The sequence below is a fragment of the Phaseolus vulgaris genome, chromosome 7 (genome assembly GCF_000499845.2).
Source record: "Phaseolus vulgaris cultivar G19833 chromosome 7, P. vulgaris v2.0, whole genome shotgun sequence".
Taxonomy (NCBI): Eukaryota; Viridiplantae; Streptophyta; class Magnoliopsida; order Fabales; family Fabaceae; genus Phaseolus; species Phaseolus vulgaris.
The window spans coordinates 29929048-29956573 of NC_023753.2; the positions used below are offsets into that span (position 1 = coordinate 29929048).

Sequence of the window (27526 nt, forward strand, 5' to 3'; positions counted from 1 at the left end):
CCTGATCGCCATGCGTTCTCCTAACCACCGATCGCTCTTCGAGCACACCTGGTGATGGTGTTGAGGTGACATGGCATATGCTCCTCTTCTGCCTGAGGCTGTTCTCATAACAGCGTCTAGCCTCAGCCTGATCTGACTTGATGGTTATTACGGTCCCCTCCATCGACGGCAGCTTCAGCTTCATGTGCCTCGTCGATGGCACTGCACCCAACCTATTGAGTGTTGGCCTTCCCAGCAAGATGTTGTACGCAGAAGGGGCGTTCACCACCAAGTACTTTATCTTTTCGGTGCGGGCTATTGTTCCATCGGTGAACGTCGCTCAATGTACCCCCGCACCTCTACCTGATCCCCTGCAAAGCCGTAAAGACACCCGGTATACGGCCTTAGTTGATCGGGGGACAGCTGCAACTTGTTGAACGTCGGCCAGAACATGACGTCTGCCGAGCTCCCTTGGTCTACGAGCACTCTGTGCACTCGCCTTCCTGCTGTGATGAGGGAGATGACCACAGGATCGTTGTCGTGCGGTACAACGTCCTGTAGATCAGCTTTCTTGAAAGTGATGTCTACCTCGGGGAAATGGCCCTCGTCTACCGAGTCCACGACCATAACCGATCGAGCATACCTTCTTCTTTGTGATGCGGTGTACCCCCCACCGGAGAAGCCTCCCGCAATCGTTCGCACCTCCCCGTGCACAGGGATTTCATGCTGCTGTTCTCCTGCCTGGGCCTCCGATGCGCGATCACCCTGCGCCTCCCGCAGGTAATCTGCCAGGAACCCAGACTTTACCAACTCCGCCAGCTGGTGTCCCAACGCCAAGCAGGAGTAGAGTGTGTGGCCAAAGGCTTGGTGAAACTCACACCACTCGTTCTTCTTCCTCCCAAGTACCTTATCTGTCTTCTCTGGTACTCGGAGTCTTGCAGCTATGGCAGGAAGGACGATCAGATCCGCCAACTCTATCATGAAATCGTATCTTGGGGGTGCATTATTCTCCCTTGCACGCCCCCTGCCCTGGTCCTTTCTGGGTGCATAAGGACGAGGTTTCCCCTGCACCTTCTTTCCCTCCTTTGCCTCATGCACCCTCGCTTGCTGTTATTGCTTCCCCTGTCCTCCACGCGGCTTCGGTGGTGCAGCACTTCCTCTTTTCTCAGAAACCTCTGTCTCTGCCACTATGTGCGTCACCGCGCGTCGCCGGATCTCCGCAAAGGTGCTGGGATGGCTCCTGATGAGCGACTCACTGAAGGGACCAGGCACCACTCCCTTCTTAAATGCATGCACCAGCATATCCTCGTCCTTGCTGGGCAATCTAACCACTTGTGCTCCGAAGCGGTTGAGGTAGTCTTTCAGCGACTCACCTTGATATTGGTGTACATCGAACAGATCGTACGACACCACTGAAGGTGCTCTGTTAACGATGTACTGCTCAGTGAAAAGCTTCGAAAACTTATGGAAGGACAAGATATGACCCTCTGGCAGACTCACGAACCATTCCATGGCGATTCCACTCAGTGTACTCATGAACATCTTGCAGTACACGGCATCTAAGCCCCCAGACAGCATCATCTGAGTGTGGAACGCCGTCAGATGCGCTTCTGGATCTTCTACCCTCGTGAACGACGCCTTCACTCCCACTAGGTTGGGAGGCACCACAGTTTTCATGATTTCAGGGGAGAATGGCATAGGGAACGCTCTCGGAGGCGATGGTGGCATCGACATCCTTTCTTCAACTGCGCGTTCCTTCTGCGCCTGTAACGTCCTTCTCAGCTCCTCATTAACGCGATTCAGCTCATCATTCCTGCTCTGCGATGCAGCCAACTCCGCCTGCATCTTCTCTTGTTCAGCTCTCGACGCTGCGACATTGTCCTGCAGCGCATGCATCATCTCCAGGACCTACGCCATTGTCACAGCTCCTTCCTCAGCAGATGGCGCAGGTGATGTTTGTCTGGTTCTCCTCATTTTCTCAGCAAAAAACTCAGCAAAAACTTTGAGAAACTTCAGAAACTTTGGTGTGGATGGGACCACGATTCACATGGCCCCACGGTGGGCGCCAAATGATCCTGTCGTCAACTCAAGCGTGGAGGAATTGCTTTGTCGCTTCCTTATCCCGCCTATGCAATTGTGCTACCCGCAAGAATGCTCTTAGAACCTTCTCCGGGAACTTCAAACGCAACCTGCAAAACACACAGACGACGCCTCTAGCGGCCGTTTGCACTCCGACGCTCAAGTTAGGTCACAGAACCACCAACAAAAATGTCACTGAATCTCTCTCTGATTCTCTTTTTTCTCTCTCTCTGTGTCTGTGCCTAACAGAATTCTGTTACGCTATCCTCTGCGTGTGTCAGAATTCTGTTACGCTATTGTGCGAAAACGTACCAAAATGAGTAAAAACGTGGGTGTGTACCTTTCACGACGCAGAGTGCACTTTTATCTTGGCCGCGCCTCTCTCAGATGGTGACACATGGAGGCATGCAACTCACATCTAACTGTACACGTGCCACTACCTGAAGGGCTCTAATGCATCTCTTTGTGCGCCTAAGTTATTCCCTTGCGGAGTAACTTAGCGCGTTTCTTCCATCTGGGTGAATCGCACACTCCCAGGAGAACGCCAGGTGTGGCTGGACTAGGCACACTCACCAAGCATTGCTCTCTGCATAAACGATTTCCCCTTCACGATGTCATGCACGTAATGGGTTAAGAGAGTTACCAATCACTGATCGGTTTACTAACTCCCTCAGGCCACTCTCGTGCACGATTCTACCGGCGAGCAGCTCCTCTTTCTCTGAGATATGATCATGCGAGGTCCATGCGTAACGCTCTCGCTGGGAATCCCAGTCCCAGTTTAACTGCGTGTAACACGAAACCCCGATGACCATGCACCCGATGACTGATCGGTGCTCTATTACTTCTCGCGTTCTCCCCCCAGGTGTTTATCTTGGAACTGATCTGTCGGTGGCCACTCGGTTACTACCCACCGATCACCGTTCTGGGTGATCTCCTCCCTAATTTCTCTGCCACCTAATCCACGTGTCACCCTGTGAGTGGTCCACGTGGTTATCTGTTGCTGACGTCATCGACTACCGATGACCGACCGGATCAAGTATAATCTGGTGTTAGAACAATTGGGTGTGAAGACAACTTTTCTGCATGGAAACTTAGAGAAAATCATTGTATGGCTTGAAACGAAGTTTGAGACATTTACACGAGATTTGATGATTTCCTAAGATAGGCAAGGTTTGAGAGATGCAATTATGATAGTTGCATGTACATCCTGAAAAGATAAGAACGATATGTATTATTTTTACTCTTATGTGTAGATGATATCCTTATAGCTAACCAGTATAAAAATGAATTGAAGGAGCTAAAAGAAAAATTAAGCTTAGAGTTTGAAATGAAGGATCTTAGTCTCACAAGGTGAATAATGGTGATGGACATACATATAGATTAGAAGGTTGGGATATTGCATTTATCTCAACAGGGATACTTGCTAAAGGTAGTTGAGAGGTTTAGAAATCGTGAATCTAAACCTATGGGAACACCACATAAATCCCCAATTACCCAAGTTTTTAGTTATGAGGAAGCAATGAGGGAGATGAAGGTTACTCCATATGCTAATGGAGTAGGGTGCATCATGTATGGAATAGTTTGTAGAAGACCTTGTTAGTGTGATTAACAGGTTCATGATATATCTACGACATGATTATTGAGAGACTTTGAAGTGGGTATTGAGATATATGAATTGAAGAATATCATCTGGTCTAATGTATAAATGGTCTTCACATAGTGGAGTTGATAAAAATGGGTTTGTAGACACTATACAAGTAATGTTGATATCAAAAAAAAAAAATTCTAGGTATGTATTTACATTGTTTGGAACTACAGTTAGTTGAAAGGCCAAATTGCAATTTGTTAAGGCCTTGTTTATTACTTAGACAGATAATATATAGTTCGCTTGTAGAGGGAGTGAAGGAGGCACAGTGATTGAAGGGGATGATAGGAGAGTTTGGTATTGTACAAGATTGTATGATTATTCAATGTCGAAGTCAAATTATTATTCATCTAGTTGATCATCAAATATACTACAAGAGTGTCAAACACATAGACGTTAAACTTCACTTCATGAGAGACTGTTGTCAGAAGTAATAATGTGTCTCTAAGAATGGATATCGAACCCACAAGCAACACTTGAATAATCAAGTGAAATATTCACTAAATATAAAACAAAATAATAAGAGTTTGTTTAGAGTTGTTATGATGACAATGATTAACAAGAACACAAGTCAAAGAGTTGTTGCTTCAATTGGAAAAATAGGGATTGAGTTTCATCTTTCTCACTTATTTGTATTTTGATTAACATGACAATATTGTGCTCTTTGATTGATATTGATGCCCGTATAAAAATCATTTATATGATATCCTCGCACATAAAATTATTAAGATGCTTCCTAAATATTGATTATTCGCATATTTATAAAAAAAAACTTATCCTTAAGATCAAAAGTTGATAGCAATTAACATTTCAAATCTATTCCTAGCATTCAAATATGTTAAGCATTATCGTTTAGGTCAGAACATTAGAAATACTTTCCAGTCAAATCTAAAATTCCAGATCATGGTAAACCAAGTATTACAAACAAAACAATAGTACTAATCATCAATCAAGAACAAAATAACGTGTTTAGATATCACCTTAATACATAAAAGTTTGAACAAATCACTCATAATCCCAAATGGTAGAATTAGCCACACATGATGACTATTACAAGTAGGGAGAGCATGAAAAGAAGATCTAGGATGTTTCTCCTTGACGACTGCATCCTCTAATGTTTATTATACCTCTTATTCTCCTAATTAGGTTACAAGTTACTCAATGGTGTTTTCCTCTCAATCTTGCACAGTAGGGGTTGTGCCTTAAGCCTCCTATTTAACCTAATTTGCTTGGGCTTAACTGGCTTTTCGCTTGGGCGCTAATGGGCTCACTTGGGCGAGTAAAATGTAAAAAAGCCCAACGTTCCTGACACTATCTCGCTCAAGTGAGATCGCTTGAGCGAGATCCACTGACGGCATCTTGACTTTTTGTGAGTTTAGGCAGATTTGGTGAATGTTTATGCATTCCATTTTTCTCTTTTTAACTTTGTATATTTTTCTTTTGTCCAATTATCTCCATTCTTCCCTAGAAACCTAAAATTAAGATAAATTTGAGAATAAATCGTTCTTATTTAAATTAAAATTATAAAATATGTAAAAATGTATAATTTCATAAATTGGGGTTATTTTATACTTATTTTATCAATTAATACTCATAAGGGCCTATGTGAAATTTGACACTTATTAGAGACGTTGATGAGTCAAGAGAGGTAAGAATCGAGAAGATAGCATCAAAGGAGAATCCAACCATTATTTTTACAAAGTCCCTGGCAAGATTGATGTTTAAACGATATTTAGAGTGAATTAATTTTTCATTTGAGGATAAAGGAAGATGATGTTGGGAACTCTTCCCTGATTTGGAGTCAAGGTGGAGAATTGTGATGATTGACTCTAAATCATGTTCAGTAGACAATTGGTTGGAGAGCTCAGTCAGATGATGACATTGTCTGATGGAAGGGGAGAGAAGACTATTTGTTGGACATAATTTAGCAATACGAAGTCTAGTTAAACCGTATAACCTATTTTGTGTTTATAGACGTACACTTATCTTGTGAGACTCTCTATAAATAAAACCTTTAAATGTTAATAAAAGTGTTCTTTTTTTTCAATCTTGTTCTTGTGTTTTTACTTACTTGTAATGGTTGTAAAACCAAAATTTGCTAGTGTTTACGGGAAGTATTATATGAGTAAAGACTTGTGACTAGAACATTTTTTAGTTGGAAGGGGAGTTTGCAATGTGTGGAGTAGACTCCACTTAAAGGGAAGATTGTGAGGAATTCAATTATGAAGTTAGAAGTTCCACATTGAGCAAAAATGAGTGAGATTAATATATAAGAAAAAAAGTCCTATAAATTCATTATCTTAAAGTTTTGGATTGAAAGTGATATCAAGTCTCTTCAATATAATTTGACTTACGAGTGAGACTCTCCATATTTTTTAGATTATGTATAACTCTTCCTAATATATTTACTTAAAAATCCAACATGTATAGCATGCATATTCTAAATATAAAGAAAAATATATTGTTATTTTTTATTAATTTAATTATTATTATTATTATTTATTGTTTTTTCCATCATGTATATCTCTCAACTAATAATAAGACAATGATACATTCGTTGTGTAAAAATCATGAAAATGAATATTACCTTTTCTATTAAGTTGTTTTTCATACTCATTATTGACAATCAAATTTTTAACAGCAATTGTGTTTTTTCCCCATTATAATTAATGTCCCAGAAATTTAATTCTTGATTCATAATGCAGTCAATTGCCATGAATGGAAATGACTTTTCTTTCCATAAGGAATTGCTGTATGGCATATTTAAATTTAACACGATTAACAATAATTTTTAACGACTAACGTCAATTTTTATATTATTAAAAAGAATAATTCAAACAAATTAACATCTGCAAGAATTTTACATCATTATTTAATTAAAAATTATTAAGTTTTATATTAACTGCTTCATAAATATATGATACAAATTTTACTTAACTAAAATAAATACTCTTTAGATTAATAAAATATTAAAATAATTATGTCTCTTTACAAAATTTGAAAAATATATGAAATATTGAGTCTAGGAATATTTGTGGTTCAGTGTTCTAGTCAGACTTGAGAGGGTATACTACTGCCACGAATATATATGAACATGAAATACTAACTTTAATAGGAAAAGAAAAGGAAAGAAGAATAAATATCTTTGATAACGTTAACATTCCAGATCTCAGACGGAACCTCTTTCTCAGGTTTTGTAAATCTTATATCTGTTCACAGTTTTCTTTGTCTCCATATTCTTCATACACCAAGCCAAATCAATACCCTTCAGGTAATTCAGTTTTTTTTAAGATGAATTTGTTTGTTCCCTGTAAACATTTTTCATTGGGGTTGTGACCCACTAAGCTGGAGCTCAAGACTAAGTTAGATTGCTAGTGATAATAATCCATTATATGTAATTAGGAACACACATGTTATGAATTTCAGAAGTTTGTGGGTTTTGATTGGATATTCTCTAGGGTTTGATTTTAGGGTTTTTTACGCAAATTTTGGGGTTTTGGAAATTTAGGCTTGATTGAGATCCCAGTGAAACGTTTTTGAGGAAAAAGTTTTGATCTTGAGATATATGAGGTACTGACCGTGGAAGGAGTGAGGAAGAAAGATGATGGGTGAGAAGTTTTGTCTGAACGAAGAAGACAAGGGTGTGTTGGAGTCTGTGTTGGGCGCAGAGGCTGTTGCGTTTTTCATTTCAGCACTTTCCAATAATGTCTTTTCCAGCGTTGTTACTCCTTCGGCCGGTGCTGACTCGTCCCTCCGTCAGAGGTTGTGCCAGCTTGTTGAGGGTTCCAAGTGGAACTATGCAGTGTTTTGGCAAGTTGCTGGCTTGAAATCTGGTGGTTCTGCGTTGATTTGGGGTGATGGGCATTGCAGTGATCCCAAAGGGAAGAGGAGTGGAGTTGGGAAGGAGGATGAGCAGGAGGTGAGAAAGATGGTGCTGCAGAAGCTTGATGCCTGCTTTGGTGGGTGGGTGTCGAAAGAGGCTAACTATGCAAGATTGGATAGGTTGTCTGATTTGCTCATGTTTTACTTATCCTCGATGTGTTATATATTCGGTTATGATTCACCATGTGGCCCTGGGAGTTCATTCAAATCTGCTAAATTGATTTGGACATCTGATGCTGCTGGTTGTTTAAATCAATTAGAATCTAGATCATTTCTAGGGAAAGTAGCTGGTCTTCAAACTGTTGTTTTTGTTCCTCTGAAATCTGGGGTGGTGGAGCTTGGTTCGAATGAAGTGGTGTCTGAAGAACAGGGTTTTGTGGAGATGATCAAGACAGCATTTGGGGAATCCAGTCCCGGACAGGCTAAGGTATTTCCGAAGATTTTTGGGCACGAGTTAAGCCTGGGGGATACAAAATCTCAGTCTATAACTATTAGTTTCTCCCCGAAAGTGGAAGATGATCCTGGTTTTACTTCAGACTCCTTTGAAGTTCAAGCACTGGGGGTGAACCATACTTACGGAAATTCTTCCAATGGGACTTTAGGGGACAGTAGTGAAGGGAAAATGTTCCCTCAATTGAATCAAATGATGGGTGGGAATTTTAATGCTCAAGCAAGGGTTCCTTGTCTAGATCTCGGTAATGAAGACACGTCCTCAATTCATGCAGATGAGCGGAAGCCCAGAAAAAGAGGTAGAAAACCTGCCAATGGGAGAGAGGAACCTCTGAATCATGTTGAAGCAGAGAGACAAAGACGTGAGAAGCTTAACCAGAGGTTTTATGCCTTAAGAGCTGTTGTCCCCAATATATCTAAAATGGACAAGGCATCTTTGCTTGGTGATGCCATTACCTTCATCACCGATCTCCAGATGAAGATCAAAGTGTTGGAAGCTGAGAAGAACATGTTTAACAACAAGGACCAGAGGTTATCCTTGCCAGATATGGATTTTCAGGAAAGAGAGGATGACACAGTTGTGACAGTGAGATGCCCTTTAGATGCTCACCCTGTTTCTGATGTTGTTAAAACTTTCAGGGAGCATCAAATTGTGGCTCAAGACACCAATGTTTCTACTACAGATGATAAAATCATTCATACATTCTCTATAAGAACTGAGGGAGGGGAGGCTGCTGCCATTCAGTTGAAAGAAAAGCTTGAAGCGGCCCTATCCAAAACTTTACCCTGATATCATGTTTATGTAGCAGCATCTCAATGATGCTTTAAATCTTCTTAGAATTACTCTGTCTGATAGGCTGACATATGTTGTTCTTAGTGTTCTTTGTTACTTGTAATCTGTTTTAAAATGTGTTCAGATCTCAATAACCTTAATTATGTACCTAAGTTGTTTAGTTGTTGAATTGAGTTGTTGGATAATATAAGTTGAACTATATTTACAAGTTAAGAAAGATGTCATAACATTGGAGCAGGCTGCTTCTTCCTGCACCTCCATACCTTCTTGTGCCACCTCCATAAATTTTTTGTATTCCAAAAATACCCTTTTCAATATTTCAGATTACATAATCCAGAAGTCTTTTTCTAGATTCAGAATTAGCTTCTATGTAATCCGGAAGTCTTTTGTGATTTAGCTTCTGGATTACATAATCCGAAAGTCTTTTCTATACATAAGATTAGCTTCTGAATTATATAATTTGGAAGCTTTTTTTCAGATGTGTTATTAGCTTCCGGATTACATAATCTGGAAGTCTTTTCTAAATATGAAATTGACTTCCAGATTATGTATCCGGATTACATAATCCATAGATTTATTATTTCAAATCCAAGGGGTGGAAAAAAAAGGATAAAATGATATTTTCATATTTAGTATGGAATGACACAAGAAGGTATGAAGAAGGTATGGAGAAGGTATGGAGGTGTAGAAAGAAAGAGTCATTGGAGCATCATATTTTGTTTTCGACTCTCTCAACTGGCAAGTTTTGGACCATATGGAACATTTTTTGTTAATATTATAGTATTATTGAGAATGTTATTCTTCAAAATACAATATTATATCTTGAAATAAATGGCGCACACAACATTATATTCTTCAATGCCCTTCGTTTTTAACAACTGTTGTGCATCATATATTCTGTGTTGGGATGTTTTATTGGGCTTCATTGTGCATTCAACACATAAGGTTTATCGAAATAGTTTGTTTTCTTTTTTTGGAAAGATTCTTTTTAAATTATGTATCTATTGCAATCTTTTATTTTATAAAGAACATTTAAATGACTATTTATTAACTACTTAGATGAAAAAGAGATTACGAGAAGGATATCCCAATGACATGAACTATGTTTGTTAACAACGCTTTCATCTATCTGAGTTCAAGAAAATGAAGTAATTTTTAAATAAGAACAAGAGTGAGTAATGTATCTGGTGTGAACGGATAAAGATCTACGCATAGTTTAGCCGGAAAAGGTTATGGTTATTAAATTTGATTTAATTTCTTAAATATGAAATATAAGAATAAGAATTTTAACAAGTTTCTCAGTGAATTTCTCAAAGAGTCCTACATATAACATCCAAAAATAGACAATCTTTTACATATGTATTTTGCTCACAAACTCAAATTTGTATATAACTTGTACCACACTCTCAACCAAGTGATACCTAAATATGTCTCTAATTACTTACAAATGAAAATCTAGAATTCAATTTTCCTTGTGAATTTGAAAAGAAAAAAAAAGATTTAAAATTTAAAATTAAAAAATTAAATAAGAAAAAACTCTCCCATAAAAATTAGAGAAATGTTTCTCATGCTTCCAACATCTCTTCCTTACTTGATGAAGAATCTATTTATCAAAATTTGAACTTCAATTGTTGTTGGCCTTTTATTTTTCAGACCTACAATTCCAATAAATTTAAATGAAGAAAATATAAACTATATTTTAGTAACAATATGTTTTTATCATGATTCTTGTGATTTTCTTACTTTTTTTCTCTTGTATATTCATTAACTCATCATGAATCCTAGAAGGTGGATAAAAACATATTTGGTAGTCATAGTTTTTAGTAGTTATAGTTTTTCTTTTCAAAATATGAGTGGCAATTTGACCTTTTGATTTGTATTGGTACATTTGGATGGAAATAAATTTTTTTATATGGATTTTCATTTGAGCTGGAGCCTCATTTCTTAGATTTCTCAATGAAAATTAGTGTTGCTCGAAGAAGGAAGGACAAATGTAAAGAGGAAATAAATAGTTTTAGATGATATTGTCTTTTGGTAACTCTTATACAGACACGAAATCATATTTTGTACACGTTCTATTGCTACAATTATAGTGAATTGCATTAATCAGAATAATTATTTACATATATAACTAAAATAATTACTGTTAATCTAAGTCTTTTATTCAATTTCAAATTGATAATTCAAAATAATTAACAATAAGATAACAATCTTTTAAACACATATTTAAAAAATTGTCATTCCTTCATTCAAATTCTTGAACTCAACAAGTTAAATCATAATTAGAATTTTTAGCTTTTTTTTTGTAATATGTAAATAACTATATTGTGGGCAATAAATTCATCTTCTATGGAGATCTCACATCGACTAGAGATTAGAGTCTTTCATTGTATATAAGTGGGTGCTAAGGTTGGGGAAAAAATCTAGTTTTGTCAAACTACTCTGTTGGAAATCCCACATCGACTAGAGATTAGAGTCTTTCATAGTATATAAGTGGGTGCAAACCTCACTTTATTGAGCTGGTTTTATGAGGTTGCGTTAGACTTAAAGCCCACTTCTTAACATGGTATTAGAGCCATTTCGAGCCTATCCTATCGCCTATTTGTTAGGCCCATTTTATGGGGTTGAGTTAGACTTAAAGCCCACTTCTTAACATATTCCACTTTTATACTTCTCTAATCCATTAAAAATCCGTGTGCCTCACCCAAATCACTTTTTTATACTTTTTCTCATTTTTTTTTTCCTTCTCTCTCCTGCACCTCTCTCCAGCGGCACCTCTTATCCACTTTCTGGAATTTTATTTGCTCTCTTATACACACTCATGAAGCAAGTCTTATACATTTTTTTTTAATTTTATTTGCTCCAATATTTTATACATAATAAATTAATATAATATTTTCAGATTTTAATTAAAGTATTATAGGCAGATGTATTTTAATGTTAAGAATGTATATATTACGTTATGTTTAAGTTTTTTAGTATTATTAAATCATAATTTTATTATATTTTCTTAATATTTATAATGTTTAACTCTTTTACATGTTATTATATTAATATATTAATATTATCTTAATTTAAAAAAAATACATGGATTTTGATTTAAAATACAATTTGCCTTATTTTTTTATAAAAATATGGATTTGGATATAAAATCTAATTTGGTTGTTTTTATAAAAATAATGGATTTGGATTATAAATCTGATTCAAATATTTGGATTTTTTACTTTTTTTTCACAAATAATTTTTTTTTCTTCACTTAAATACTGTATAGATTTTCAGTTGTCTTCAGCCACTTGAGAACACCATATGCAAACAGTAATATACCAAAATTTTTTATCAAAAAATATATTTACATTTAAAGGATATTTTAAGTAAAATATAAATTCAATGGTTGATTTTTTACACTCATTACTTTAGCCATAACATAAAAAAAAAATCACCAATTTTATGTATAGTTTGTAATTCTATATAATTCTATATCCTTTAAATCTGTATCACTCAATATTGATTCTGTAATTTTAATTTTTAGTATTATTAAATTATTATTTTATTATATTTTCTTAATATTTATATGATATTAATTTGTTTACATATTTTTATATTAATATTGCTAGTTTTTTTAGAAAATATAAATTTAGTTTTAAAATTCAAATAATTTTTTTTATAAAAATATGGATTTGGATTTATAAAAATCCAAATTGGTTTTATAAAAAAATATGGATTTGGATTTAAAATCCAATCCAAATATTTGGATATGGATCATGTAAAAATCCAGATTAGTTTTATAAAAAATATAGATATGGATTTAAAATCTATTCCAAATATTTGGATTTGGATTGGATTTGATCTAATCCATGACCACCCTCAACCTTATGAGTCGGTTTTATGGAGTTGAGTTAGGCTTAAAGTTCATTTTCGTAATAATTTTATTTTGCAATCTTATTTTCATAAGTAGAAAATTAATTTTCTCTTGTAGTTGTAAAAATAAGTTAAAATAACACAAATTAAGCTTTCAACCAAGTAAAATGTACTTTATTTTCATGTTCGTGCTAAAGATTAATACAATTTAAGCATGAATGATAAAATCTATAAATTTGAATATTTAGGAGCATCAATAATAAAATAATAATAAAATGATGAAGCTGAAATTTCAAACTAATCTTGTCTTCATTAAAATCCAAAGCATAAAATTTGTTGGCAATAGTGCATATATATCCTCAATGTTAAAAGCTTATAAGCATCTTAGGAAATAAAGCATTGTTTATAGTTAAAAGTTCCATTGTTTTCTCATGAAACCTGTTATTTAATTCTCGCAGCTAGTTATCCATTGTAACAAAAAAATATATTCACTCTGGAATGATGTTCAAACGTGTTACATGATCTATTTGTTGTTAATAACGGTCATGACAAGTAGAATTAAAATCAGGAATATCAAATAAAGTTAAAGTCTAAAAATAAACTATAAGAATCGAATCTAATTAGATATTGAGAGACGTAATTAAAAAAAAAACTATGATAAATAAGTCAAAATTAAAAACTGTTTATAAAAAAATATTATACTAAAAGTTTATGAAATCAAAAATATTATATTATGAAACTAATATTTTAATGTTTTTCTTAATAATATTTTTTTATGATTGTTTTTATTGAGATGTAAAAATTGTATAATAATGTTTAACATAAAAATTAAAAAAAAAATATTTTAGTATCAAGTCAAAGTCAAGTAGTACAATAAAGAGTTATTATTATTTTTCATAAATACAACACAATAGGAGAAATGAGTAGAAATAATATATTTTTGTTTTATTTATTTTTATTAAAAACATAGCACAACATGTGAAAGTGAGAAATCACAAGATAAAAATAATAATTTTTTAATTATTTAATTTAATTTAATTTTATGTTTTATTATTTATTAAAATTAAATGACATGTGTTATAAAAAATTAAAAGTCTTCCTATTTTGTTTTGATTATGTATATAATATATTTATGTTTTACTTCCTTCCTTTATTCACAAACATAACATAACATGTGAGAGTGAGAAATGAGCATAAAGTAGGAATGAAGAGTAACTCGAGAAAAACAAGTCATGAATTAGGAATAAAGAGTAACTCAAGAAACACATGTCATGAATGTGAAGAACGTGTGTAACTTACAAGATTTTTTTTATTTTTTTTTAGGTTTTATTATTGTAATTATGTGGTTCACCTATGTAATATAATATGTTCAGAAAACTTATTTTCTTAGTTCAAGAAATATATGTGGTTTACATGTGTATATAGAGTGAATTTAATTATTTATTAAACAATAGTAATAAAATATATTAAAAAAATTGTGAGATAAAAAAATTGTAAGGATCCACCTTAGCCTGTTTTTCAATTTATTTTAAATTCACTATTGAGATTAATTAAGTAATGAATGCACTTAATTCTTTGTCAGAAAATCATTAATATTTTTATTTTTATTTTTATAAAATTTTCGTATTAGGCATCACTATGCAACTTCAGCTAAAAGTGAATCAATGGATCATTGAAAAGTACATCACTAATTTGTATCCTTTTATTTATTATAACAAAGTGACACTAATTATAAAAATTATTTAATTATAATTCACTTAGTGTGGTCTAGATTAAGCATTATAATCCATTCATAGATTCACAGGTTAAGAATAATATTATCTTCTGAATTGGGTGGAAAGAGAGCACCAAGTAGGCTGCTTCTTCTTGCACCTCCATGCACACATTCTTCACACCTCATATTAAACTTATAAAAGCAAATGCATCTTATTTTTTATGTTATTTATTTTTAATTATGTATAATTAGATATAATTTAGATAGTTTATTATTATAATTTAAATAAATGTTTAGTAATTTTAAATAATTATTTATTTATTTTTTAAAATTGTGTATTTAATTATTTATAATTGATTATAATTCAGATAATGAAAATATTTAATTAGTTTAAGTTATTAATTAAAAATATAAACAAATATTAATAATAAAATTAAAAAACAAAAAAACCAAAATATATTGAAAAACAAAGACACATTGAAAAATTAAAAATATATGTAAAAAGTGCTTCCAAACAGTTAAAAAAATAAAACAAAAAGTATGCACAAGTTAGAAAAAAAAATATTGAAAGTTGTTTATGTAACAATTAATTATTTTTATATTTTTTTATAATTTAGCCCAAAAAAAGTTACTCAAACTTGTAAATTTCCCTAATATATATTCGTGTGTGATGCTGTCTCAAGTCATTGTAATTATTTTCCGTTTTGGAATGTGGTAAGGTTGCAGTTTTCCTTTGTCGTTATGCTTCATCTTTCATGGGATGATGCACTTCGGTTCTTTTGCTTATATTAGTTTTTTGCATTTTTTTTTTTACCTGTTGGACTTGTGACAGCTGCATATTCTGGTTATTCGTGTTGCTCCCTTAAACATTTCCACGCATGTAAACTTAGGTATTTGCATTTGTGGGGTGGTTATTCATGCTCCAATCACATTTATGAAACTTGTTTTATATACAAGATTGTCTTTTGTCTAGGTTGAGGACTTCAGTTCTGCTGGTATCTCAAACAATGGGTGAAATTGTATTTTGGTGCATGTCTTTTTGGACGTAAGTGGATGTATAGAGAATATATCTCTTCATATTTTTTACTATGTTATCATTGGACGATGGTCATGATCCTTTTCATCATGATTCACTATTTCTTTCATACTGCATGTTGTGTACCCTTTTTACCTCTTCTTCCTCTCTAGAAAAGCTAATAAAGGAGCTGAACATTTCACATTTCAAATTTTACATTTATCAAGTAGCTCATATTATTATTATGCATTGTGAAAGTAATATTTCCTGTACTTTTTTGGTTTTAGTTATACATGCTGCTCATATTTTAATGCTTTTAGTTTAATTGTATTATTGGTCAATTTTATTGTGTTTTGCGTGCCAATTCTGATGCAATTCTGATCCTTTAGTGCTTTTTTCAATGATAAATTTTGAACTATGTGTTTTTATTTTTATACAACAGGTAATTGTGATTTTGGATAAATTTGAGTTTTTTTTTTCTTTAGTCTCATTCTTTTTTACACATGTTTTTTATGCACTATCATCAGTACATTGCGGTTTTAAATAAGGTAAATTATTTATCCATAATGGTAAACTCTAAACTTTTATATTATTTGTAAAAAATCAATTTTAATTTTTTTAAAATGTTTAAATAATCTAAATGAATCATAATCTCACATTTTAAAATAATATCATATTGTATCTCATACTTTCATACCTTCCTTAAAGTCATATATCTCTCTTTCATTCACAACATCTCTATTATTTTTCAACCATGACATTTGAGAAACAGTTTCATCATTTAATATGTTTTAATTTACTTCATAAAGTAAATTCACATTTACCTGAATGCTTAGGTCTCTTGTAATTAGAAGTTTTTTCCAAACATAGCATAAATTCTATCAAGAAAATAACTACTTGTAATGGTTTCATGAAGTGGACTATTATTATAAATTGTGAATCTTCAAAACCAAAAGTTTATTTTACAATGTGAAAATATTATTTTTTAGTTTTATATTCTATTTTTTCACCTCGTTTATTTTGTTCTAGGTTTTGTGGCTTTTGAATTATACAATAAACGAATAAAAACACGGTCACCACAAATAAAAATATCATAAAATTTAAATTTACTTCAATCATCAACGTTCACCACAAAAAACCACCACCATTTGAAAAAGAAGGAGAACACACCACACTCTTCATCATACTCAAAAGGGTATCTTTAAAATTAAAAAAATAGGAAGATGTTCGGGGGTAGGTATGGAGTTCTAAGAAGAATTTGTCTTCAAATAATGCATCTTTTTGCATTCAAGGTTTTTTAAAAAGACAGAAAGATACAAAATGAGGATTTTTGAGATAAAAAAAAAGTGACTAAGAGAGAACTTGAAAAGAAAAAAGAGTAACAAGTGTATCATGCAAATCTTTACAAATAAACTATCCATTATATAAATTTAAAGCTAAAATGATATTTTAAACATTCATACCCCAAAAGTACAACCATACACATTAACTTAATAAAAAAAATATTCCTTTCGTAACAGTTTAAGAATCTTTTAAAAAGTAAAAGTCTACCAAGGACTAATAAGTAAAAAAGAACATTATCATCTAATAACAAATCATTATTCATAAATTTTTTATTTTAATAATACCATCAATGAAGATAAACTGTTTTACATTAAAAAAAACTTAATTGTAAAAGTTTCTAAGAACATATATTACAATTATTAAAGCACCTTTTTCAATGATTTAATCCTGTAATATATTTTCGTTTTGATCCTTAAGGAAATTCAAGTCATCGAATAAAATTATTTTGTTCTCATATTTTATTTTAATCATTGCAAAATACTCTCTTTTTTGTTTTCATCTTTTAATATATATAGATATTCACTTTTAGATCATGTCCTTTTTTCCAAAAAGACTAACTCAATCAATAAAATACTATTGGGACTTACAAAAACAAGAGACTTTGAAGGAATACGAAATGATAATTTCAATAAGTCAAATTTGATTTTGTAATGAAAAATACTAACTTTAGGTCCTACACGGTTGAAAGGGAATAACAATTCTAATACTTTTACTATTTTTGAGTTAAGATATTTGGAACTAAATTACAACAAAATTGAGCCTCTTATAAGGCTTTGTGGGAAAAGGGTAAATCAATTAAATACCCTAATTCTTTTTGCGATTTTGTCTATCACTGCTATTGTTGCCATCGCTTCCACCAGTCTTCCTAACTTTGTGCGGTCTTTTTGATGCCTGACCAAAATGTATAAAAGTCAGAATACAGAATAATCTAAAAGAAAGTAACAACTAACGACATATTTAGCATTATCTTTAGATCAGTGCAACATTTAATTTATATTTTATATGCATCCACAAGTGTTTTTGTCCATCTTTAGTTTCCCTCCTCTCCAAAAGTCGCCTTTTCTATTACCCTTCCCCATTAAGGATTCAAAATTGGCAAAAAAGTAAGGTAAAATTGATGATATAAGGTTAATCATACCAAAGCCTTCAAAGGGTCTCCATCTTTCCTTAATTTTCTCTTGGGTCCTTTGCGGCGATTATTATTATTTCCCATTGCATCCCTTGCAAGTTTAACCATTTCCCTTGCCTCTTTCGTTGGTTTGTCTAATAGGTAGTCAGGCACATCACGTAGGTGCGGAGGTGGCTCATTCTTGCTCAAAATTTTGTCATGCTTCAGTAGATCTGCTCAAATATGATTTCGATCCTTTAAATTCAACTTCAATATTAACAGCAACAAAGCCTTATCCAATCAACAAGCACAATAAATGTCAATGACATATTTAACAATAATATCTACCAATTGGCAATTACATTACCTAGGTCTCTTGGATTAGTCTCAAAATGGGCTTTCAACCTTCAAAAAAACACAGGTATGCAGCAATAATTAGAACGGGAATAAAATTAAGATCATAGTTAAAGATCTCAATAATACACCAAATACCCAGTACTCACTTTTCAGAGTTCAAAATTTCATTCCTCAAATCTTGGGCTCGTGACTCTCGGACGGCAATTCTAGTTACACTTTTGGCAACATCCTGCAAGAGAAAGTCAATCATAGTATATCCACTCAATATCAGGTAAAAAAAAAGGTGCAAAGCAAGATATATTCCATACGCTATTCATTCAAAACATACACGAGAGTATGTGCATCATGCAGGTCCATTACTCTCAATTATAACTAAGACATGAATAACAAGATAATCCCAAAACAAATGTCTGACGTTTTGGTGGTCAAAAACTTTTAAAATATTGACAAACATAAGATAAATGTTTGATCAAGCAGAATACAAGTCAAGCAAAAGAGCTCTCTTGGGTTTGATGGATCAACAGAATCCTATGTTAGCTTTCCATCTATAATAATGAACAATGACAAATATCCCATTTTGTGTATACAATTTTTTTTCAAAATTACCCTTAAGGGATGACTCTTTTTTTCTCAGACGAAAGCTCCCACTAACAACAAAATTGTCTCCAATCAAATTATATTTGTTAACTTTCAGTAATCTATAAAACAGTCTGGGATATTATTCAAAAACAAAACTCAATATTTCAACTGCTACCCACAAACAAATCACTCACCCACGCATGTATGTCTATTCATTTTAGTTGTTACCCACAAGCAAATCAACCACCAATGCATCCCTATTTATGATATAAAAATAAAATTAATATAAACATTAAAATTTTAACTCAATAAAATAAGATAACATGATGAAAGTACATGCACACAAGCACGTTTATGTTTCCGCTAGTCAAGAGTAAAGGAAATAATAAATCACCTCTGCCCTATACCGTAAAGATTCAACTGCGTTCTTGGTGAGGAGGGGAAACTCAGCAATAGAACTTGTGCCTTTGTTTTCATCATCCCCAACAAAAGATCTTATTTCTTCTAAAGTATACATCTCATCTGGAGAAACCTGAGATAAAACAAAGCAATATCTAATGACACTATTATGCAGATTGGTGCCATTTAGGATCTCCATGGAATACCCAATGGACAGGAGAGAGAGAAATGCAACTAAGAATACATTTTTAGAATTTAGGTAATAGAAAAAAAAGTGGATTCGTTTTGTCCCAGAGACTCACCAGAGAGACAGAAGCACCAGAATTGTACGCTCTACCTGTACGTCCAATTCGATGTACATATCCCTCAACACTATGAGGCATTTCAAAGTTTATAACCTGTCCATTAACAAGAGAAAGCATTACTAATGGATTTTAGAGAACAGAGCTTTGTCACCATGAAACAAGGATATAAACTAGAAGATGCAATTTACCAATTAACATAGTACACAACACTTACTAATAATAGGATATGCAGAACAATTTCAAACAAGTCAACATTACACCAGAGATACTAGAGAGAACTTGCATACCGTGAATACATTTTTAAAGTCAATTCCCCTTACAACTCCGAATTCAGAATCTAATTTAGCACGTTTTCTAGACTTCCGTGATACAGCATTACTTTCCTTAGACAGTTCATCTTTTTCCTTTGACTGACTAAGATCTGTTGCAATTAGATAATCAAACAGGCCCGCATTGAATTCCTGATAAAAAAAACAGGTTTGTCAAAATTGTGTGAGAAAATAAAGATCGAAAATCATAATGAATTGATAATAAAGTAACTTTTCAAAGAAAACATAAACTCCTCAAGCTGTTGCACCAGGTTAAGTAGAAAACTCTTAACAGCTGTTGCACCAAAAAAAGAAGGAATTGAATAACATTGCCTACCTCCAGAATATGGAGACGGGAATTCTGAGGCAACTCAGGATTTAAAACAGCAGATCTTATCCCAAACTACAAGGAAAAAAGGGAAATGTGAGAGAGCAAGGAATAATGACAACAAAATAATCACACTGCAACTACAAATGTTTTAAACCCAAAGTTGATTCAAAACTTAATCCAAACTTTTCAAAAAGATATATTTAAAGGGGGAAGAGGGAATTCAAAGCACATACGTATTTATTAAATAATCATCATCCATTAAATTGTTACAGTATGAAAATCGACACAAATAAAAATAGGAATTTCACACGTTTAACTTGGGGAACTATCTATTGAAAAAAAAGCAAAGAAAAAGGAGGGAGCTTCTTTTTACAGGAATAAGGAGACATGGAGGACAAATACACACATCCAATCAGTGGTAGCAATGTACTTGGAGGAGAAAGTGAGGAAGCAATCAACTTTGAGTTTGCATCTTCTTTCATCACATTTTCCTTCACTTTCTTACATTCCAACCTCAAATTGTTTGCATCCACAAGAAGTAAAGGTTAACAATAGTTGTTTTGAGTTGAAACTGGGAGAAATACCCACTCCAAAGAACTCGCCTATATGAAATTCTTTGAGATAAACCTACAACTCATTTGTTTTTTGGGAATTCGTTTTTATGGCATGAATGGGTAACAAGTGTGGTATTATTGAGTAGTACAAAGTTAAATCCTAGGCTTTATATGGGTTCCTTTAAAACACCAGGCCTGTACATTGGAGGTTTGGTAAATCTATATTACCCATTATTATGGGTTTTGGAATAGATTTCAGCCATCTCGAAATTAATTTGTTGATGCTCAGATTCAGAGGAAATTACTCCAGTAGCTCCTACAAAATGCACTGATAGAGACCAGACTAGTCCTTCATAGCAGCTAAACTACTCAGCAACTTTAATGAGTATGCCAAGCTAAAGAATTCTATTAAAAGTGTTTATTAATTTTTATGCTGATTTCCATATTTTAATAAATCTTTCATTTAATTTCCTCTTATATAATGAGATTCTATATTTCAAAACAGTAGTGGTGACGACTATGTGTACAACTTAAGCAAGTATTGACTTGAATGATGAAAGTCTTGAGATAGTATAGTCTTGATAGATTGGTGTAATTTTACTTCTCATGGTATATTTTATTGCGTTTTCATTTTGGGTCATTGTTTGCTGTAACAAAGAGAAATGCATGCTAAGAGATAAATGTGCTTTGTTCTATTGAAAAAGTTTGTGATAATGAAGAGACTAGTTCCCATAATATACACTATGGTATGCCATTTGCCACGAGATAATGTGGCCTATTAGATATCAAATTAGACCTGGGCCCTAATGAGTGATAACCATGATATATGACACAATGGGTTGGTATTGTTTCCTCATTTACCAGTGCAGTTATTCACAATGAGTTTTATAGAAAAATGTTAACCTTAGTTTGGAAGTTATATTTATATTTTTGAATGAGTTCTCAAGAGGAAGCATTGGCTTTATATGGTGATTTATCTTGTATCTGATATTTCTTTCTCCTTTTGTTACCATAAATTCATATTTGAATTTGAACACTCATGCAATGTTTGTTTATCTGTTCTGACTACTTTGTTTTCTAAGCTCTTAATAAGACTCCATGACTCACATTTCCTTTCTCCTTTTCCTCATATTCTCTCATATTGCCAAGTAGATTGTTCCTGGGCTTGGCAGGTTTGTCCAGGAGTTCTCTCATAAAAAAATATGCACTCTATCAAGAAACTATCCAAAAAGAAGAAGCTTAAGCTATAAAATGAAGTATCATGAATGGTTTTACTTCTACCACAAAACTTTAGGCAAAAGTCCTATGGGCTTGATGTGATGACAATGCATCAGACCACAAGAAATGTCATACACATTAACATGTACCTAAAGTTGAACACCAATCAAGTGAATGTTTATGAATAGTTATACATCAAACACATACCTTTTCCAAGAATAGTTTCAATCTGAAACTCATGTCTATGGTATTAGTGAATATCAGAACTTTCTTTTGGACCAACCCCAACTTCAACACAGCAAGGATGTATAGTAACTTAGCACTGGCAGAACATGAAATCTGACACAAATATTTAATGAAAACAGTTAAAACCTGATCAATTCCATAGAAAAATCAGAAAGATACAGCCATAAATGAAAGAGTTGATTGCTTTCAAACATGCTCTAGGAAGAAACATAACATCAGACATTAAATTCATAAAACAACCTTGAAATATTCTTAGGATCACTGAACCAAATGACATTTTTTATTTTTAAAGTGTTAAAATCCTTCTCACTCCAAATCAAAATTTTCCTTCCTATAATGGTTCATTTCCTTCTAATAGCAATGAAGAAGAGAGATCCCAAACAGAGAAAACCAGTAAACCGCCCTTCTCTATACAAAGAAATTAGGCAATATTTTCGAAGACAAAACGATGAATTAACTAAACTGCAATTAAGTTCATAATGGCAAAAAAGACAGGTAGAAATATATTACCCAGAACTGCTGAACATTTTTAGGAATGATCTCTTCCTTGTTATTTCCCACTTCAGGCAAAGTCAAAATAAATGGGTTGTGCAGAATCAACTTCTTTAGTTTGTCAACATCCGCACTGCAAACAGTAAATTAGAATTAAAAGGCAATAGATTCCCTAAAATAATGTCATGAAATGATCAATGAGAATACACAGGAAAACGCTTTACCAGTGAAACTTCACATAAATAATATTTTATTTAATGTGTAACTAACATACAATATGATCTACAAATGTGCAAGAAAAATCACCATGCTTGCTCTCAGTTTCATATGATGAAGATACAACAAACAAGCACATCCTTACATAGGGGACAAAAATGAAGCTGATCACACTAGTGCAAGCTACACTCACTCACACTATTGAATAAATTTTTACTAGCTAATTTTATCCCTAATATATGAATATGTGCAAAAAATTCAGATTAATCCAAATGTATTTCATATCTCATTTATACACAGAAAATAATGTAATAAGTATTTTAATATATATATATATATATATGAATCTAAAGAACTCATATCGTTGTGCAAATTTAGATAATTTGACATAAATAATGTAGGTAATAAAATGCTATAATCCAATGGCCAGATCAATTCAAAATAGTTTATGTAAATCTATTGTTGGTGTAAAAGTAAGTGTAACTCATGGGTGTGAACTAATATGATGATATAATTCAATGACCAGGTCAATGAAAATAGCATTTTATGTAAAGCTATTGATAGTGTGAAAGTGAGTGAAACTCATTATTGAGAACTAATTACACGTGATATAGGCACACATATATAAAGAGAGAGATTTGAAAATGACAGGAAACGTGACAAATATCATAAGTGGAAGAAACATCATAAATAACACACCTTGATGTTGCAGACATAAGAAGACACTGGCAACTTCTGGGAACATGAGGTGTAAAAGCTTTTATATCCTTTTCATACCCATATGACAGTAGTAGATCTGCCTGAAAACATTATTTTGAACATTGATCATGTCAGAAAATACTAACCAAAGATTGTTCATCAGCTACTTGAGTTGTTATTAATAACTTAGACCATAGACCAAAGCGTGAAAACTCCACACATTTGCAAATGCTCTGTGAATATAATTCAACTTTAAAAAAATGCTAGTTGTTTCAGAAATAGACAGCAGCCAATAAACAAAGATTCTAAACAAACAATTCACTGCATCTGGTTTCACCTCATCAAGAACAAGAGTTTCAAGCGATTCACTAATGGATTCGGCCTTAAGTATGCCACCGGACAAACACTTCGCTACGCAAGTAGGAGTGGAGATCAAAATATCAGGAGGTCCAGCCAATGCTGCCCGCTGCAAACCCAATTCAGAGACAATTACAACAAAGCACATTTTAAACCAATTGTAAACATAAATAGAACATCCACACGTGTAGCAGATGAACAAAACTAACTTCCTCCCTAATCGATAACAACAAACAAAATTCTAGAAGCCATAACCAACCAAGTCATTGGCAAGCATGTTGCTATTCAGCTGCACAACTTTTAGTTTAACTCTGCATAGCTCAACCAGCGACAACACTTCCGCATACACCTGAATTTATGGACGGAAAGAAATAACATGAAATTAAGTTATACAATTCTTTTAAAAAAAAGTATGACAAAAATAGAAACAAGCTAACACACCTGTTGACTGAGTTCGCGAGTAGGGACAAGAACAAAAGCATTGGGCGCCAACTTCTTCCGATCAGCCCTAACGGTAAAAAGTTTCTGAAGCAACGGGAGAAGATATGCTAAGGTCTTTCCAGAACCTGTTTTGGCGCGTGCAACCACGTCCTTACCTTCCTGGAAACAGAGAGTGAACAAGTTTAGGTTGAAGTGAAGTTGAATGGTGAATTGCGAAAGTGAAGTTTGAAAAAAGTGTAACCAGAATGAGTGGAATGGCGACGCCCTGAATTGGAGTGGGTTTCGCAATCCCTTTCTTGTGTAAGGCGCGAAGGAGACGAGCGTCTACGCCGAGCTCTTCGAAGCTTTGGTCCTCTGCTTCTTTTTTCTCTTCTTCTTCGCCAATGCTTTCTTTCAACTTGGTTTCCGCCATCACGAGTCGGCTACCGTTGGAAGTTTGAATGTAACAATGGTTAAGAATACGGTGCCACAACGATGCCAATCTTTGAATGTCGGTGGTTTGAGTTTAGCACACCTGCAACTGCCTTTTGTTTAGGTCTTCACAACCGAGACAAGCTTTCTTCAATGCATTTACTATAATGTATTAAAATAATATCACTATTTAAGCATGCCCACCTTAAAATAAACAATTTTTATTAGTTTATTTAATGATGATAAATTTATCTCTTATTTAAATTCTTATTATAGCCATTTTATTGTGATTTACATGGAGAGGAAATAGCTTGGGTAAAAAAAGTACGTATGCAGAAATCTTGTGCATGACATCAAGCAGCGATGACAGCTTCCTTTCAAGGATAGTGCGTTTTTATTTGAACTGCTAGATCCAATAATTTTTTGAGCTGCAAATATAGTATACACTGTCATATTAAAATGAATATTTGAGTACACAAACATAATAAAATTATTCAAAAACACTCCCAAAAGAAATTATCATATAACTTTCAAAAGTTGGCTATTTTTGTTTTAAGTTGAAGTTGAAGCTATCACAGGTATGTATGATAGACACAAATGGTCATGTGGGTGTATGTGTTGTGGCTAACATTTACCCAATATGATAAAATTATTCAGATTCCAATTTCCCATTCTAATTTCTCATATTCATCACAGCATCTCGCCATGGACGTTTCTGATAAACATATAAAATCCTAGCGGATGGGGGTGGCAGGCAGAGGATTACATTGACCTATAAGAGTAAATTAACACCGCAAAGACTGGACTCATAATTATGAAATCTGAAATAAATTCCTGTCCAAGGAAGCCAAGACATGAGCAATATTACTACACAATTAAAATTCTACAACAAAAAAAAATAGACAAAATTATGTACCAGAATGCTGCTTATCAAACTTCAATATTGTATATTTCACAGAATCTAACTACAGCTAAACCATGTATATACAATACGCAGGTTTAAAAATCCAATATGTCTGTTTGTCCTTTACTTCGTCTTTTAAGAGTGAGGAAGAATGTCAGAATCAGATAGGTCACCTTTTAATTCACAAAACTTGGCATATTTTTTACCCTCTTATTTTATAAATCTTCTTCCCCACAGATGATCCACCTCCACAAACTGGAAATTTATAATACCTTCCAGACATTTCTTTTCAGTTCACATCTAAAAGTATGCGACTAAGATGCAGATTCAAAACTCTAATCCAATCTAACCATAAAATGGCTGTAGTAATTCCACCCAAAAAGCGAATATCTCACTCCCACTAAGCCAGCATGACTCAACAAAAGGATTACACAGTTTGCAAGTTCAAAGCAGACATATTAAATAACTAATTATGCAACCTTCCAATTTAACATTCGGCCAATTACTACAGCAAAAACTGAAAGATCCTGGCAGTGAGTTTAAGGTAATAAATAACCACTAAGCGACCATGAGAAAGATGGAGTTATACAGCGAAGACAGGAAGACCCCATCGCCAAACTCTGGTGTGTAAAGAAATTCAAATCAAACTACCAAAGTTATCAAACATTGTAAAGTAAAATATAGTGAACAGTTCTGTCGATCGATCAAGCTACTAACGGAAAAGCACACGGTTATTAAGCGAGAGGTTGAAAAGAAAAACCTGCAGGAATTGTTGCTTTGCTTAAAAGTGTATCCAGAGCAAAATTTAATTGATGTCGATGCACACCCTGATAGCAAGTAATCAAAAGTAACGACATTTCATTCAGCGTGAATATACAAAGAGAGAAGAGAAACTTAGTTCCAGCATCTAATTAGAAAAAACAGCATCACAGAGACAAAGCAAGTTGCGCGGCATAGAGTTGTCAGGCAAGTAAAATTGTCAAGTTTATGCACAATATCATACAGAATTATAAATTGAACTGTTCATCCATTTTGAGATTTAATTAGCGTCAGTAGACGGAAAAGAAAAGGAAAAGAATGAGAAAAAAGTAAGATAAAATTCAGTTGTAGAAGAAACGAACGACAGTGTGTGGTTTGGTACATTGTGGAACGAAAATGGGTTTTGCGCAAAAGATACTTTAACGAAAATTGAGAAAGCTAGGGTTAGACGAAAAGGTGAAGAATTGCCTTGTTGAGTGGTGAAGCGCGCAAAGGAAGGGTGAAGGTGGAGGAGGCTAAGCACGCGATTTTGATTTTGAAGGCTTCCACTTCGGACCCTGCGGGAACATTCGCCAACTACCATTCGCTCAGGAGAGAACAATCCATTCTCATTAGGACAGCCCAATCTTTCTTTTCATTGTGGGCTTGGCCTGATAGATAACACTCCTATGGCAAATGCTCCCTGCACCCAACACATTTTAACCTGCACCCAACACAATTTTAAAAATTCCAAAAATGCCCTTTATTCCGGAAATAAAAATCCGGAATTAAAAATAATATATTCCGGAAAAATATATCTGGAAGTGGTTATTGAGTTTCGGAAATAAAAATCCGGAAACAAAATTTAAAATTCTATTCCGGACAAAAAAATCCGGAATTGATAAATAATACATTCTGGAAAAAAAATCTGGAAAAGAGATTATTGTGTTTCGGAAATAAAAATCTGGAAACAAAAATGAGAAACTCATTCCGGATAAAAAAATCCGTAATATAAAATTTCGTTCCGGAAAAAAAATTCGGAACACATATTTCGGAAATTTTTTTTAAGGATAGTTTCGTCTTTTCCGCTGGAATCGGGTGCAG

At 33.5% G+C, this 27526-nt stretch overlaps 2 protein-coding genes across 13 annotated transcripts; one reads left to right on the plus strand and one right to left on the minus strand.

Annotated features, from left to right (window-relative positions):
• The first annotated feature begins 6799 nt into the window (after positions 1-6799).
• LOC137829816 (transcription factor MTB3) lies at positions 6800-9045 on the plus strand. The gene is made up of 2 exons (XM_068636746.1): positions 6800-6974; positions 7212-9045. The coding sequence occupies exon 2, from the start codon at positions 7305-7307 to the stop codon at positions 8823-8825; it is 1521 nt and encodes a 506-aa protein (XP_068492847.1). The 5' UTR covers positions 6800-6974; positions 7212-7304; the 3' UTR covers positions 8826-9045.
• An 8314-nt stretch (positions 9046-17359) lies between these two features.
• Positions 17360-27116, minus strand: LOC137829817 (DEAD-box ATP-dependent RNA helicase 16-like). Of its 12 annotated transcripts, none has more exons than XM_068636747.1 (18): positions 26912-27116; positions 26445-26511; positions 25109-25208; positions 24611-24889; positions 24370-24528; positions 24188-24277; positions 23909-24037; positions 23572-23672; positions 22675-22789; positions 22126-22257; positions 20153-20218; positions 19795-19968; positions 19505-19600; positions 19198-19335; positions 18371-18453; positions 18235-18272; positions 17898-18100; positions 17360-17650 (listed from the first exon to the last, which is right to left on the minus strand). In XM_068636747.1, exons 4-18 carry the CDS (start codon positions 24779-24781, stop codon positions 17564-17566), a joined length of 1782 nt encoding a protein of 593 aa, XP_068492848.1. In that variant the 5' UTR covers positions 24782-24889; positions 25109-25208; positions 26445-26511; positions 26912-27116; the 3' UTR covers positions 17360-17563. The 12 variants fall into 12 exon arrangements, with proteins under 12 accessions (XP_068492848.1, XP_068492857.1, XP_068492849.1 ...); XM_068636756.1 differs by having other exon boundaries at positions 24611-24883; positions 25109-25226; positions 26912-27094; XM_068636748.1 differs by having other exon boundaries at positions 24611-24883; positions 26912-27084.
• Positions 27117-27526: the final 410 nt, after the last annotated feature.